The sequence below is a fragment of the Fopius arisanus genome, unplaced genomic scaffold (assembly GCF_000806365.1).
Source record: "Fopius arisanus strain USDA-PBARC FA_bdor unplaced genomic scaffold, ASM80636v1 scaffold00053, whole genome shotgun sequence".
Classification (NCBI taxonomy): Eukaryota; Metazoa; Arthropoda; class Insecta; order Hymenoptera; family Braconidae; genus Fopius; species Fopius arisanus.
In genome coordinates this window covers 456,004-469,538 of record NW_011887792.1, presented here as the reverse complement: position 1 = coordinate 469,538, position 13,535 = coordinate 456,004, and the positions used below count along the sequence as shown (strand labels likewise).

Sequence of the window (13,535 nt, the reverse complement as noted above, 5' to 3'; positions counted from 1 at the left end):
GCCGCATTACGCGATAACTTCAGGTTTTCAAGTTTTCCCGCCTTTTTATATGCGATTAATTTCTTTTAAATCCCGGGATCCTTTCATACATTCGGATTTTTTTAATAATTCGTATAACTTTACAAAATTGTAACCAAATCAAAGAGCATAAAATATTTTTCAAAAACATATGTAAATAGTCTTTTTCAATTCCTTTGGGGATAAATTGTTAAGTTGATAGAAAAAAAAGAAAACGTTCTTCAATCTTCGTTTAGGGCTTGGATAATGAAACATTTAGAAAAATTTACACAAAACTGCTTTATTTCTTCGTTGAAAAAGAAAACCTGAAGTCAATAATTTCAGAACTGATTTTCTGATTTTTTCACAATCGAATAATCTCCCTCGTGCGATATTCACTGATGAATCAAGCTTTATAAAAAAAATCCGTAACATGGAGATTATTTGTTTGTAGTCCAGCCACGCCAGAAGGAGGCGATGCTGGCAGCAGCACTCGTCACCAGGCCCTCAGCGACACTCTGATTCACCTGAATGCTCGATATCTGCTGATTTAATATCGTACCAGGAATTGGTACTGTCATCTCAGGACACGCGACATTCGGTACCTGCGAAAAATTTAAATAATCGATTAAAACAATTACATTGTGCCATTCAAATGCAGAATACTTACGGCTTCCCACTCCCAATTGAAGGTGTCCTCTTCCTCGTCTGATGCCGAGTCATCGCTATTTTCGAGGTCAGACGTCAGCTGGCAGTGGAGCTGATCAACAATCCCTGGATCCACCTCCATGGGGCCAATCCTTCCCAGATCACTGATCCCTGTATTCAGCAGGTGCATTAGATTCTGGAGTGTGTGCATTGGGTGTAGTACATTGATATCTGTATTTTGTGTGAAACACAAATGGAGAACATTGCTGTTGAGACTAGCAACTTTTCTCGCAAATTTCTGGTCTGACATCTCGTTACCGCAGAATTCCCTGTTAATTTTTATATTCATTAAAAATAAATAAACTTGCAAGTCACTATTTACAGATAATAATTCAATTAAACCAATAAAATAAGAAACACTGATAGAATTAAAAAATTGTTACCCATGAGATAATTTGTAAGGTAATCTGACATTGACGTAATACGCGAGAACATTGACAAGTTGTGTGGCATATGTTAATGCAGCACTAATATTGTACGCTGGAGTGTGCACAAAATTCTCCTTATTATTTCCTGGGACACCCTCTTTATTGGCAGTAACTGCAGATAAAAATAATAATTAATGAATTACTCGTGATCATCAGGAATAGGAATGTCTTTAATGCAGAATAAATTACCCCAAAGTGAATATGCACTGTAATCTCCAGAACCTGGCAATGTTGGAGCTACTATTCGATGCGGTGTCTCTAAACTATTTTCAGAATCACTAATCCATCGTCCTCGCACGTACGAAGTACCTGAAGCATCTGCCAATGCACATTTCACAACATCGGCGTTTGGACTCTCCTCGTCACTGCTGCATAAACTGATGGAATGAAAAATTAATTAAATTCCCATAAATTAATTGAGGAAATTGGAAAATTACCTTCGATTAGTCTCGACTTCGTTCAGAGGAAAAATGTACTGAGTCAACTGTTTGGCTGCTATCCTTATGACTCTCTTCAACTGCTGTCTCTTCCTATCGACGCCCTCTTTCTGCTTCTCCTGTTTCATTTTAAGTCCATTAACGAATTTTCGTAATTTCTCCACTCTCTCCTCGTCCCTCGGAAGACGCAGAGCCATTTGCGAATTGGCGTCCTTCAGGATATTCAGTCGCTGGTGACCTGTTTTCGAATTTATTTGTATTCATTTATGACGAAGTCATCGCTCAATTCGTGATAAATCTATTCATCTAAAGAGATAAAGGGTTGAGAGGTCAATTTATCTAATACTCTTTTAACTCTGGATCTATGGGAGATAACGAAATATTAGTAAAAACCTTTTGTGCAGCTATCATTCCACTTTACAAAAGAGGTCCTGAGAAAGATATTGTTATCTCCCTTAGATCCAGAGATATTCCTCGAAAATTCGCCTGGGGAGCAAATGAACTTGTTACCCTTCAAAAAATCATTTCATCTTTTTATTACTGATAATTCCATTACCTTTCGACAGACTCTGCTTCGTCTCATTAACTAGAGTGTGCAGGAGTTTCACTCTTTCCTTGCACATATTAATATCACATATCTGAAAGAAAGAAGTAATGAAGAAAGAATTAAAATTTTTGTTACTGAGTAAATTCAAGTTACTCACCAATTTATCCTTCTGCCTGTGTCTCTCAAATGCCTTCGCCCATTTTTCCTCGAGCTGGGATTTGGCTGCCTTCAACCGTAACAACCGTAACTGTTTATCCGCAAACCTGTCGACAATATTATTAAAAACCCATATTTATTATTCTGTCGAGGAATATCGATTTAATTTCATTTTAATCTATTCTTCAGATCCTCCATTATTCTTTCTGATCGATAAATAATTGAAATTAAATAAAAATGAAGTGGAAGTGCAATTACAAGATTAATTTTAAATCAATAACACCTAGAGACTGTTGTAATATTTATAAATTCCTACCCTCCAATACAGAAATAAGATACATATTCATTGTCTCAATGACAAATAAAGTAACTCCGCAGTTTCTTTTGACACCGATACCTTTCAATATAATATCTAGTAGATTAACATATAATGTAATCTAATTGATTATAAAGTATGAATATGTTTCAACACTATCACTATCACTTTTCTATCTTCAAATATTATTTTCTGACATTTGATGACACAGAGGTGCAAAATCGATGAGAAAAATTCAAGGCAATCTAGCTCCGGAGTGAATTTAATGACTTTCCAAAACTGGAATAATCTCGTGACAGGATTAATGAATAATAGAATAAATTGAATGAGAATATCGAAAACAATGAGAACTTATATACTCGTTCCAACCATTTTAACGTACCGTTCAGAGTAAACAGGCGTAGAATGACCAAAATCTCCATTGTGAACGCACTGTTTGCAGTAAAAAACACGTCTATTGTTGTGACAAAGTGGACACTTGAGCAAGTTAACACTCAGACGATCGGACACGTCTTCCAACTCTGAGGATAATTGAAAATCAGCTGGTGCTGTGCAGGATCCTTCTGAGCTGCTTGTCGCCATAACCAACAATGATGTGCGCTTGTCAGCATTCGACTCTTGTCACTTATCAGCTGATTTACCCAATCCCTCCAACGTTTCTCCCTCCACTCCACTGAGATAATGCAATGATAAATTCAGAAGTCACTGACAGATCATTTCACGATTTTCTACGTCTCTGTTGTTTTTATTTTTTTATTTAATTTTGGGTGACTTTTCATTCTTTCTTTTTCAGATCTTTGGAGATCTGCCTGAATGTTTGGGCTGTTATGTTGCACAGCTGCTCTAGGAGATATTTCAATTTGTTTGTTTTGGAATTTTTTGGGTGCTTGGTGATTTATTAGGATGAATTGAGTAAAAATGGGAATATTCCATTTTTCATAATTATTGTTAAGTAAAAACATAATTCTCTGATTAATTCATTGGTTTAATTTGATTAATTATTCTTGTTTAGATAAGAACTTGAAGAGAGATTTTATGAACAAGTCTCATACATTGAATTATGCCAAGTACATATCAAGTGCATTTACTCATTTTTCAATTTAATTCAATGTTAATCCAATTTCAATGTTATCTTAAATATTTGAATTATCCCTGCACTAAGAAATGATTCTCCGCATTAAAATCCACAAAAAATCTTGACATTCAAAATTTCGTTGACTGCCAAACTCCTACCCCGCAGCCCGACGAAAAATTCAAAAATTCGCGGATTCCGCGTTGACGCATGCTCACAGAAGTCCGAATCCCAAAAACCTGAAGACCCCCAAAAACCCGGCCTCCCCCAACAAGTGAACCCCCACCACCCTCCAGCTGACCATCCCCCTCCTGATTCCCCCCGAAAATCCATTCAAAATGGAAAAATCCAAAAAATCCCCTCCCACCCCAAAACCCCGAAAAAATACTCCCGGCGTAGTGACCGTCGTGATTGGCGAGGGTGCATTGCCCCGACGAGGTCGAGCCCCATTGGCTCCACCGTCTCTCACACACGCAAAATCCTCTCAACCCTCTTCACCCCCCCTAACCACCCCATTAACTGCACAACGCAGCACACAATCTCGCGAATATCGTCTCCAGAGTGACGAGACTCAGTGACGTCGCCATCGCCAGCGCCCCGATCCCCAGGTGACCCCGAAAAAAGCCCCACCAACACCTTCCCCTGGGACACGTCCGGATCTCCAAAAAATCATTGGCCAAATCTGTGAAAAAAAATGACAAAAATTAATATAAAATCGTGTAAAAAAGGGTGAAAAAAAATAATTGACAACCTGGGGGATGAGCCTCTCGTCCCTGAGCTGTACCGGTCTTCTGTCGGCGTTGTAGTGGGGGCCCTCAACTCGCCGGCGTCGAAAACCGGGGGTTACACAGGCAACCAAGAAAATAAGAGGAGAGTCAACGTCTCGTCGTCGCGCGCGTTAAAAAGCCTGATAAAGAGAATAAATAGGATAAAAAAAAAGGGGAGAGAAAAAAAAAGGGAGAGTAATTCCTCGACGGCATTTGTTTTTGGCTGTTACAGTTGACAATTGTCAGTGATAATTGAAAGGGCTTGTGGTAAAATGGCAGGTGAGAAGCGCAGTCAAGAGGTTGAGGAGGCACAGCGCAACGAAAATATCGTTGTCGTTGACATCGAGGGAACGACCACCAGCATCAGCTTCGTCAAGGTAACAAAGAGCATGGCTCCTCTTTTTAACATTCTTTAATTCATTTGTACACTGATAGTACGATTTTTCAGGGGTTTTTGACATTATTTGGGGGTAATTTTGGATTTTTTGAGGCACGCGGATCATTTTTCTTCTTCTTCACTCTTTTTTTTTAGCCAGTTTTTTTCTCCTCTCGTCTTCCATTGCTCTCGTTCTCGGGGCAGGGGCTGGGTAACGCCGGCGAAAAACCAGTTCGCAGGATTTGCCGTGGAGATGCCATTGCATTGGGAGGGGACGATGAATTTTGGGATGTTTTTCAGGGGCATTTTTTTTGGGGGGGTTGGTTGAGCTTTTGGAGGGATTTTTCGGAATTTTTTTTGGGGTTCGGGTGGTTTTAGGGGTGGGTGGGGGCGAGGGATTGATCTGGAAGGGAGGGTTTGTTGATGAGGGGTTGGGGTGGCTTTTGGGGAGTTGGGGAGGTTTTTTTCGGGGAGGAAGGTTACTCGGGTCATTGTGTAGGCGTGGAACTATCGGTAAACAGCGAACCTGTGTTTTTTGAGGGGTTTTTTGGGGAGGGTTTTTTCGGGGATCGATTTTCGGAATCTCGGGAGGCGGGGAAATTATTTCTTCAGTGATAATGACGGGGTTATGACTGTCCAATGTTCTGGAAAGGTAATTGACGGTGTGAGAATTTCGGTTTTGGTTGTCGCGATTTTCAGAGATTTTTTTGGAGCCTCGATTTTTTTTTGGGGGGTACTTTTTTGGACGGTTCACTGTCGATGTCCTGAGGAAAATTTTCTTATAGATCTAGATATATTTCGAGAATATTTACTAAATTCAAGATAAATAAATGTAGGACAAATGAAAGTTTGAGTGTCAGGTTATTTTTTTTTTTTCGTGGCACTTACGCTCCTCTGTTATTGAGATGTCGATTACCGGATTCTTTAAAGAGAATTATATTTTAATGATTGGATCACATGAATTTATTGGGCTTTAATATATTTAGGATAAGTACTCCAAATGATGGAATGAATAATTTTGAATTGTTTTTTTCTATCGGAACACGTGGCACGACTAGAACAGAAAGAATTATTTTTGATACATATTCGTTTATCTGAAATTTTAATAATCTAAAATTTGAAGAATATGCAGAGGTTGGTAAATGATTTAATTATCCCAATTAGTGACACTCCTCTTGAAAAATTGAAACCGTTTCATGCAAATTTCCATTTAATTTCTGCACGAGCTATATTCACCCATGCTATTTTCCAAAATTATATCTCCACCCCATCGTTTCCTCTTGTTCCAGGAGACGCTCTTCCCTTACGTACGTGAGCATTTGAAAGACTACATCGAGAAGAACTGGGATAACGCAGAGTTCAAAGAGGACCTCGAGAAGCTGAAAGAGCAGGTAAATCCCCCAAAACGATATTTCACCTACACCCTGAGGACGAGTCCCAAGTTCCTCGTGGTGAACTGCCAAAAATATTGATCGAAAATTGGTTGGCAGTTTGACGAGAGACTGGGGAACACCTGGTAGTTGCCAATTGTCTTGAGGATATCTGACATTTTTCCCGGAAATATGGGTGGCCCCGTGGGTCTCCTCCTGGGGACATGGGGGAAATGGGTGAATGCTCGAAAGAGGGTGGGGGGTGGGGGGGGGGGCCAACAGCTGTCTGAGGCTTCTGACCTGGGCCTCAACCGATCCCTTTGTCCCAGAAAACAGCCAGTCAATCTCACCAGTCTCTGCATGAATAATAACGACCCCATTCCCCACTGCTCCACCAATAAATTAAAGAGACTCTTATCCAGAATTCGAGGTTTAAGTAACTGTTAAAAATCAGAGGTTAACGATTATGAAATCATTAGAATTGGGAAATGTTGCAATGATTTTCTGTTATCTTCTGGCGAGAGTGTGGGACAGGTATCGATGGTGATGGTGATGGGGATTTGATTGATTTTTTTCATTGCAGGTGAAAAAAGATGAGACTGATAAGGTGGAAGGGCTCGTTGCCATAATTTCGGGTACACCTGAAGAGGAGAAGGAGACACTCGTGAAGAATGTCCTATGGCAAATGGATAATGATCGTAAGACCGGTGCTCTCAAGCAACTACAAGGTCACATGTGGCGAGAGGCGTACAAGTCTGGAGCTGTCAAGGGCCAGTGAGTTTTGAGAAATCCCTGAAATTCAATCATTTCAATAAATCTGACAGAAAAATAATTAAGGCCTGGATGGAATTTTCGGCTAATACACACGTCCATCTGGCTCTTAATTAATTTATTAAATTATGTTCTAATATTAAAATATTCCAGAATATTATAATTTTCGGAATTATCATTGATGCATGATTCTTCAACTGGATGAAACTTACAGCTGTGAATTTTTCGAGTGAAATATGAGAAAAATCTTTTTATTCCTCGAAGAATAATTCTCCAGAGTGTCTTAAATCCTGAAACCCTGCTTGCAGCGTCTACGACGACGTGCCAAAGGCCCTAGAATCCTGGACATCAGCAAGCAAGAAGATCTACGTGTACTCGAGTGGCTCAGTGGAGGCCCAGAAATTGCTGTTCGGTCACAGCTGTCACGGTGACCTGCTCCCTCACTTTTCAGACTACTTTGACACAGAAATTGGTGCTAAGGTTGACTCATCGAGTTATAAAGCGATCCTCTCGAAGCTGTCAGCGAGTCCCTCGGACGTTATCTTCCTGACAGACGTTGCAAAAGAAGCAAAAGCAGCCTCAGAGGCGGGCTTGTCCTCAATCCTGGTGATTCGTGAGGGCAATGAGCCCCTGTCAGTGGAGGAAAAGAGCAGCTACCCAACTATCCAGTCCTTCCTAGACATCACCTTCGTTGCACCAACGAAACGCCAAAAGTTGGAGGAAATTCCGAAGAAAGACGACGAGAAGTCGGAGATAGAGAGCAAGATCGAGGGTGATAAAAAATCGGAGAAAAAACCTGAAGCTGAGCCCGAGGACGTGGAGATGACGGATGTGAGTGAAAAAAAATCTGAAACCGAGACGAAACCTAAAGAGGCCACTCCCACCCCTGAGCCAGAGGCCCCCAAAGCTGCAGCAGAGGTTGGAGAGGTCGTGGATAAGACCCCAGAAGAGTCCCCAGTCCCTGAGAAGCCCTCAGAGGCACCAAAAATCGAAGAACCTGAGAAAATGGAAGTGGAGAAACCAGAATCAAAGCCTAAGGAGGAGGAAAAGATCCCAGCACCCGAGGAGAAAAATCCTGAAGTTGACTCAACGAAATCTGCACCCCCAGTGGACATAAAATCGCCAGAAAAATCCGAGGAAACCCCAGAGCCACCTAAATCCGAATCACAAACCAAGAAGATCGAGCCTGAGACTGTAACGAAACCAGAGCCTGAGGAAGCAAAGATCGAGGAGAAAATTGTGGAGAAAATCGTGGAGAAAGCCGTGGAGAGCCCTGAAAAGGTCCCTGACAAGACTGACAAACCTGAAAAATCTGATAAACCTGATAAAACCGAGGAGAAACCTGAGGAGAAGGAGAATGGTGAAGAAGTGAAGCAGAATGGTGAGTCCAAGGTTACGATAGACGAGAAGGCGATAGAAGTTAAAGCTGAGGTCAATGGCAAGGATATCAGCAGCAAAGAGGAGAAGTCTGAAGAAGTCAATGAAGTTGTCAAGGACGTCACGGATAAGGACCTGAAGGATGTCAAGGAGAAGGAGGAGGATAAGGGTGACGATAAGGAGAATAAAGAGAAGAGTGAGAAGTGTGAGAAGAGTGAGAAGAGTGAGAAGAGTGAAGAGAAAAAAGTCAATGGGAGCTCCGAGACTGACGAATCACACAGAAATCGCAGTGACACCAATGATACCACGAAGAATGGCGAGAGCTCTGAGGATAAGGACACCATCAAGGTGAAGAAAGTGGTGGAGAGCATCGTCGATGGGGCTGCTGAGCCTGAGGTAGTTCCACCAGTTGCCGTTGTTGCTGCGACGTCCTAATTAAATGAGACTCGACAATGCAACATTTAATCCTTCGATTTTTAATATTAAAACAAAGTGACAAAGTAATTGAGTAATTGAGATGTCCTCATGCATAACCCCTGGAACATATTACCCCATCCACCCCTCACCCCCTCTCAACCCTCGGAATTCAATATTTAATCGTTTAAAGTGGAGTGGAAATTTTTTTCGGGAGAACGAGAGCTCTGCGTCGGTTTTTCGATTTTCTTCGTTTCGGTTCGGCTTTTCCTTTTTGTTTTGTTTTTTTTTTTTCTTTTTCATTGGACAGTTGTTGAGGTACTGTGCCAAATTGTCAGTTTTCGGGGGGTTTCTGTTACGGTCCACTCGGTAATTAAGGAATACTCAAAGTGCTTCATTCACATCAACTGTACTCAAGACTGAAGAGACAATTTTTGCTAGATCTTTCGTCGATAATCAAAAGTTGAGGATTTTTCGCGGGGAACAGCTGTACTTAAACCTTATGAGATTACTCTTTTTACTCGTTTAAATTTTCGCTTCAATTAATCAAGAGACATTTTTGGTCGAGGGGTAAAACGGTTCAAGTGGATTTTCATTGGATTTTTTATATTCAGTAGTCCTGATGACGTTTTTGTGGGGAACTTTTTTGGAGGGCTTGATTCGCTCTACAGAAACGGTTATTACCATAATTACGGTATTTCAGTTAGATTGGGAGATATTCCTTGAAGAGTCGAGTTAGATGTCGATTTGAATCGTTTTAATGTTTGACTAATGAAATAATTAGTGGAAATTGGACAACACAATTATCTTTCAGTCAAAGCTTTTTTTACTGACGCCTGGTGTATTATTTCCTGTCGACAAAATTAACTGTGATCTTATTGTTATAACGAAGCCACGAACAATTAATGTAGAATCATCGGACAGGCAGTACAGGGGCTTTATTTTTTTAATCAGTTCTCTCGTTCCTAAGTTACGTGATAATTAGTCAGATTAACAAATTAGTCACCACCGACCGTCCACGAACAGTCCACACGTCAAAATAGTCACGATTATTTTAATGATTTACTCATGCTGATGTTATTATTTCTACTGAAATGACTGATAGAAATGACTTCGTTGATTCATCTGTAATGTGAAACGTAGATATTTCGGTCATGATTTTCTCGGGAACGAGGGGACTTACGACCAAATGGTAGAGGACATTTTTTATAGGTAGTTCGATCCTCTATGAAAAGTTCCTCTGGCTTTTTGTCGTGGAATCAAGGGTCTCGGAGATAAATCCGACTGACTAAGACAACATTTCATTTTGTATGTTTCACTACTTGACTGCAGTATTTCACTTATTAAAAAAAAAACAATGAAATCTCAACCCCGAACTTTAATCATAAGTGAGCGTTTGTTTAGGATTTTCTATTTGTATGTAAGGTTTAGTCGCTTAGCGGGCGGTGGATTATTGTATTTTTCAGTCGAAATTTTCGCTTTATTTTTATGGATATGTAATTCATAATGTACGAAGTCAATGTCTCAGTGTTCTCATGAATATGTCGATTATGAGAGGATCGGAGTTCGTCTCACTCGAAACCCAGAAAAATTTATGAATATTAATACGACGAGCACTCATTCTGCCCGGGGTTCTCGAATTTTCGAGGAAAAATTTATTCCACTGGCTGAAATTAATTTTACCCGGGCAATTCAGGTGCAGGGGCCATCAAACAGGAATATAAATTGTCCTGGCTACGAGATGAGACGATTCTTCAGCAATTTTCAAACAATTCTCTCAATTTTCATCATCAATCATCAACCAGTGAAGTGGTAAAACGAAAAACGATTTCAAAGAATTTCAGAAATCGATTTATCTCGATTCGAAGCTGTTTCAGACGAAAAATTCATAAGAACTTTTCACAGAGAATTTCATGAGCTACAAAAAAGGTCTCGTAACATTCTCTCATAAACCCTGTAATTATCGAGATAATTACATTGTCAATTAATAACACTCCACAAAATTTACGTTTTGTGGAACTCTGACATATAGCGTAGTATCTCGATAATGAAAGGTAGTAGAAAAAACTAGCACATAACTTTTTTGTGGAAAATTGAATTCTCTGTATAAAATATCATATGACATTTTCACGTAGGAGGCTTCAACGTCGAGATATCCACGATTTACCACTCCACATCAGCATTAATCCACGCGATTTATTGATAAAAATTGACAAGTCGTCAGACATTCCCTCGCATTATTCCAATTTGTGTATCGACAACGTAAAACACTTCGTCACACAGAGATCGATTGAATCACACGATTGACTCTTCATCCCCATTTTAAAATCATTCACATCATCCCCATTCAAGGTTTGCGTCGATAATCGCGCGGTCGTTTCTCTGTGTCGAATTATTTAACGTCGTCTGACCCTCGTGTTATCACTCTTCCCTGTATTTTTTGTTCCAATTATCTATTTTTTAATTGAATTTGTCTGAGGAGAACAGGAGGAACAGTGAATTAATAATAAAAAAATGGATTAAATGCTCAAAGCCAGTGGCCCGCTCCCAATTTTTCGATGTATACCATTATTTACTAATATATGAATATTCGAATTAGTGAGATAAGTTTCTAAAGTTAAAGAAAAGAAAACACGAGAACGAATAAAACATTTATAAGTTATTTAATCCGAATATCATGGCTCTGATGTTTATTGAACGACCTTTTGGGATTTGTTGAGGGTTTTGTAGGGTTTGAGGATTTTATTTCGATTATTTATACGAGATCAATCACTGCCTCGACATCGACAGAGAGTTCCCAAAATTGATTAATTCATTAATTACTCAACCGTAAAAAATTGACAAATTGACAAATTAATCCTCGATTAATCAATTAATCAATTGACTTCCGTTTCCACACAACGTAATTCGTAATTCTCCAATTGAAGATCGTTCACAAGACAAAATTTGTATTTTTGTCGATAAATTTTGTCGACCATAATTAATGAATAATCGAATTTTTAATTGGCCCTCGCAGTGAGTAAGAATAAAAATGCCAAACGGAGAATCAAATACTGAATTCATCACCACGAATTTTTAATACTTGAATAATTCAGCGTAAAGTAATTAATGAAATTTATTTTCTGTGCCAAATAAGCAATAAAACCTTCATTCACCCACCGACTCGCTGTCTGCGGTTGTGAGTAATTTTAATTTTCGTATTTGTCAAGATAAAATAAAAGGAGGAACATAGATTAAAAATTTTCAAATACTCAGAAACAAACGAATCTGAAATATTCAACTGCTTTACGACCTATAAATGATTAATTTTTTAGTAGCATCAATTTGAAATGAAGATAAGTATAGTACCTAGGATAAGGCCCAAGAACTAAACAAAACGAAAAAAATAAATAAACGATAAAAAAAAAGCGAAAAAAAAATTGAAATGAATTAGTCTAGAGCGAATGGTAGTTAACGTATTAATATCGATGGTTTTACTCGGACGAATATATCAGATAAGTTTAGCTTTAAGTAAAGATGAAAAAACAAATTGCTGGATGGTATAAATCATAGAAAGGATAAAACACAAGTGTTTGTGTCTCTAATGTGCACTTTGATTCTCGTTAATCGAACAATTGAGATCATTTTTTACAGTTCCTATGATCGAAGGAAAACAGTGATGGGAGGACTGGATAACAGAGAAAGTCGACGGCAGCATTTTTTTTTTCACTCGAGATTACTCATCGAATACATAACGATAATATAATTTTTTATTGAATGTAAATGTGAGGGGAGAGCCGGGTGTCCGTTGGAGACACGAATTTATTGATTAAAAAAAAACACTGATATATATTCAATAAAGATAATTGTTCATAGTAAAATAATTCTTACCTTGTCATTCATATCCATGATTTTTTTTCGTTTCACTGCTGAGTTTATGTTTGATGTTTCTCCGGATTTGACAGTTTTCAAATTTGAATTTCATGCTGATTTTAGAGCTATCTCTTCCAGAGAGGATTGACTCAAGTAGAGGCTCAGGTCTGGGGATTTGAGTGACCCCAACGGCATCGTAGTACTGCACCCCAAGTGAGGGAGGGCGCCACACACAATGGGGGTGTCTCAGGTATGATACAGGGAGGTAATTCCAAGCTTTGATGTCGCCGACACCAAAACAGGGGACAAGTACCTTCAAACGTCATATGTAGCGCTGTATAACGCCTTCTCCTCATGTGCGTTTCGTCCCCACAATTCAGCGATTTCTGGCGTTTACATTTGAATGCCCGTCGAGTCGTTTGATTTTTTTTCTTTCAAATTGACATGAAAAAAAAAGGTATGGCATAAAAATTGTCTACAAAAGCATAAATGAACAATGGGTATATGATTATTTCAATACGAGAGATTCTTCCCCAGTATTGACTATTTTTTCATAAATCAAGTAATTAAAGTGAAACTCTTTCCACGTCACCCAAGAGGTAGAGTGCATGACGCGTTTTTTTTAAAGTGGTATCCCCTGTAGGCCTAATCCACTAAGTCAATAGATGGAAAATTGTTATGATTTGAAAACCTGGAATAAAAAATGAACATTTATTAATAATAAATAATAATGAATTAATAATAAATTCATCAATTTCTATGGATATTCTAGCTGCATTGTCGATGGTGAATCATCTCAGCAACACTGATTTGGGAGAAATATTGAACGATGATGGAAGATTCGAGGAAGTTGTCAATGACATAAAACAGGTGAATTATTTAATCGATGACAATAAATGGATAATAAGGCGGTTGTCTCATTATTTTCTTGTCTTATTATTAGATAT

The 13,535-nt window shown here is 38.9% G+C and overlaps 2 protein-coding genes across 3 annotated transcripts; one reads left to right on the top strand and one right to left on the bottom strand.

Moving 5' to 3' along the window:
• Positions 1 to 282: 282 nt before the first annotated feature.
• Positions 283 to 3,383, bottom strand: Atg14 (autophagy related protein 14). 2 transcript variants are annotated; one of them, XM_011307348.1, is made up of 9 exons: positions 2,972 to 3,383; positions 2,275 to 2,380; positions 2,127 to 2,208; positions 1,964 to 2,056; positions 1,571 to 1,808; positions 1,323 to 1,510; positions 1,089 to 1,245; positions 668 to 974; positions 283 to 602 (listed from the first exon to the last, which is right to left on the bottom strand). In XM_011307348.1, exons 1-9 carry the CDS (start codon positions 3,169 to 3,171, stop codon positions 438 to 440), a joined length of 1,536 nt encoding a protein of 511 aa, XP_011305650.1. In that variant the 5' UTR covers positions 3,172 to 3,383; the 3' UTR covers positions 283 to 437. The 2 variants fall into 2 exon arrangements, with proteins under 2 accessions (XP_011305650.1, XP_011305651.1); XM_011307349.1 differs by lacking the exon at positions 1,964 to 2,056 and having other exon boundaries at positions 2,972 to 3,382.
• Positions 3,384 to 4,497: 1,114 nt separating this feature from the next.
• On the top strand, positions 4,498 to 11,993 carry LOC105268079 (enolase-phosphatase E1). The gene is made up of 4 exons (XM_011307347.1): positions 4,498 to 4,805; positions 6,094 to 6,195; positions 6,758 to 6,948; positions 7,254 to 11,993. The coding sequence occupies exons 1-4, from the start codon at positions 4,701 to 4,703 to the stop codon at positions 8,755 to 8,757; spliced, it is 1,902 nt and encodes a 633-aa protein (XP_011305649.1). The 5' UTR covers positions 4,498 to 4,700; the 3' UTR covers positions 8,758 to 11,993.
• The last annotated feature ends 1,542 nt before the right edge of the window (positions 11,994 to 13,535 follow it).

Excerpts from the sequence above, each read along its gene's own strand:
- Atg14 (XM_011307348.1), bottom strand. The coding sequence starts at position 3,171 with ATGGCGACAAGCAGCTCAGAAGGATCCTGCACAGCACCAGCTGATTTT. Across the intron at positions 2,209-2,274 it reads ACAGGCAGAAGGATAAATTG|ATATGTGATATTAATATGTG; the intron begins GTGAGTAACTTG and ends TCTTTCTTTCAG. Across the intron at positions 975-1,088 it reads CCTTACAAATTATCTCATGG|GGAATTCTGCGGTAACGAGA; the intron begins GTAACAATTTTT and ends AAAAATTAACAG.
- LOC105268079 (XM_011307347.1), top strand. The coding sequence starts at position 4,701 with ATGGCAGGTGAGAAGCGCAGTCAAGAGGTTGAGGAGGCACAGCGCAAC. Across the intron at positions 6,196-6,757 it reads TCGAGAAGCTGAAAGAGCAG|GTGAAAAAAGATGAGACTGA; the intron begins GTAAATCCCCCA and ends TTTTCATTGCAG. Across the intron at positions 6,949-7,253 it reads TCTGGAGCTGTCAAGGGCCA|CGTCTACGACGACGTGCCAA; the intron begins GTGAGTTTTGAG and ends CCCTGCTTGCAG.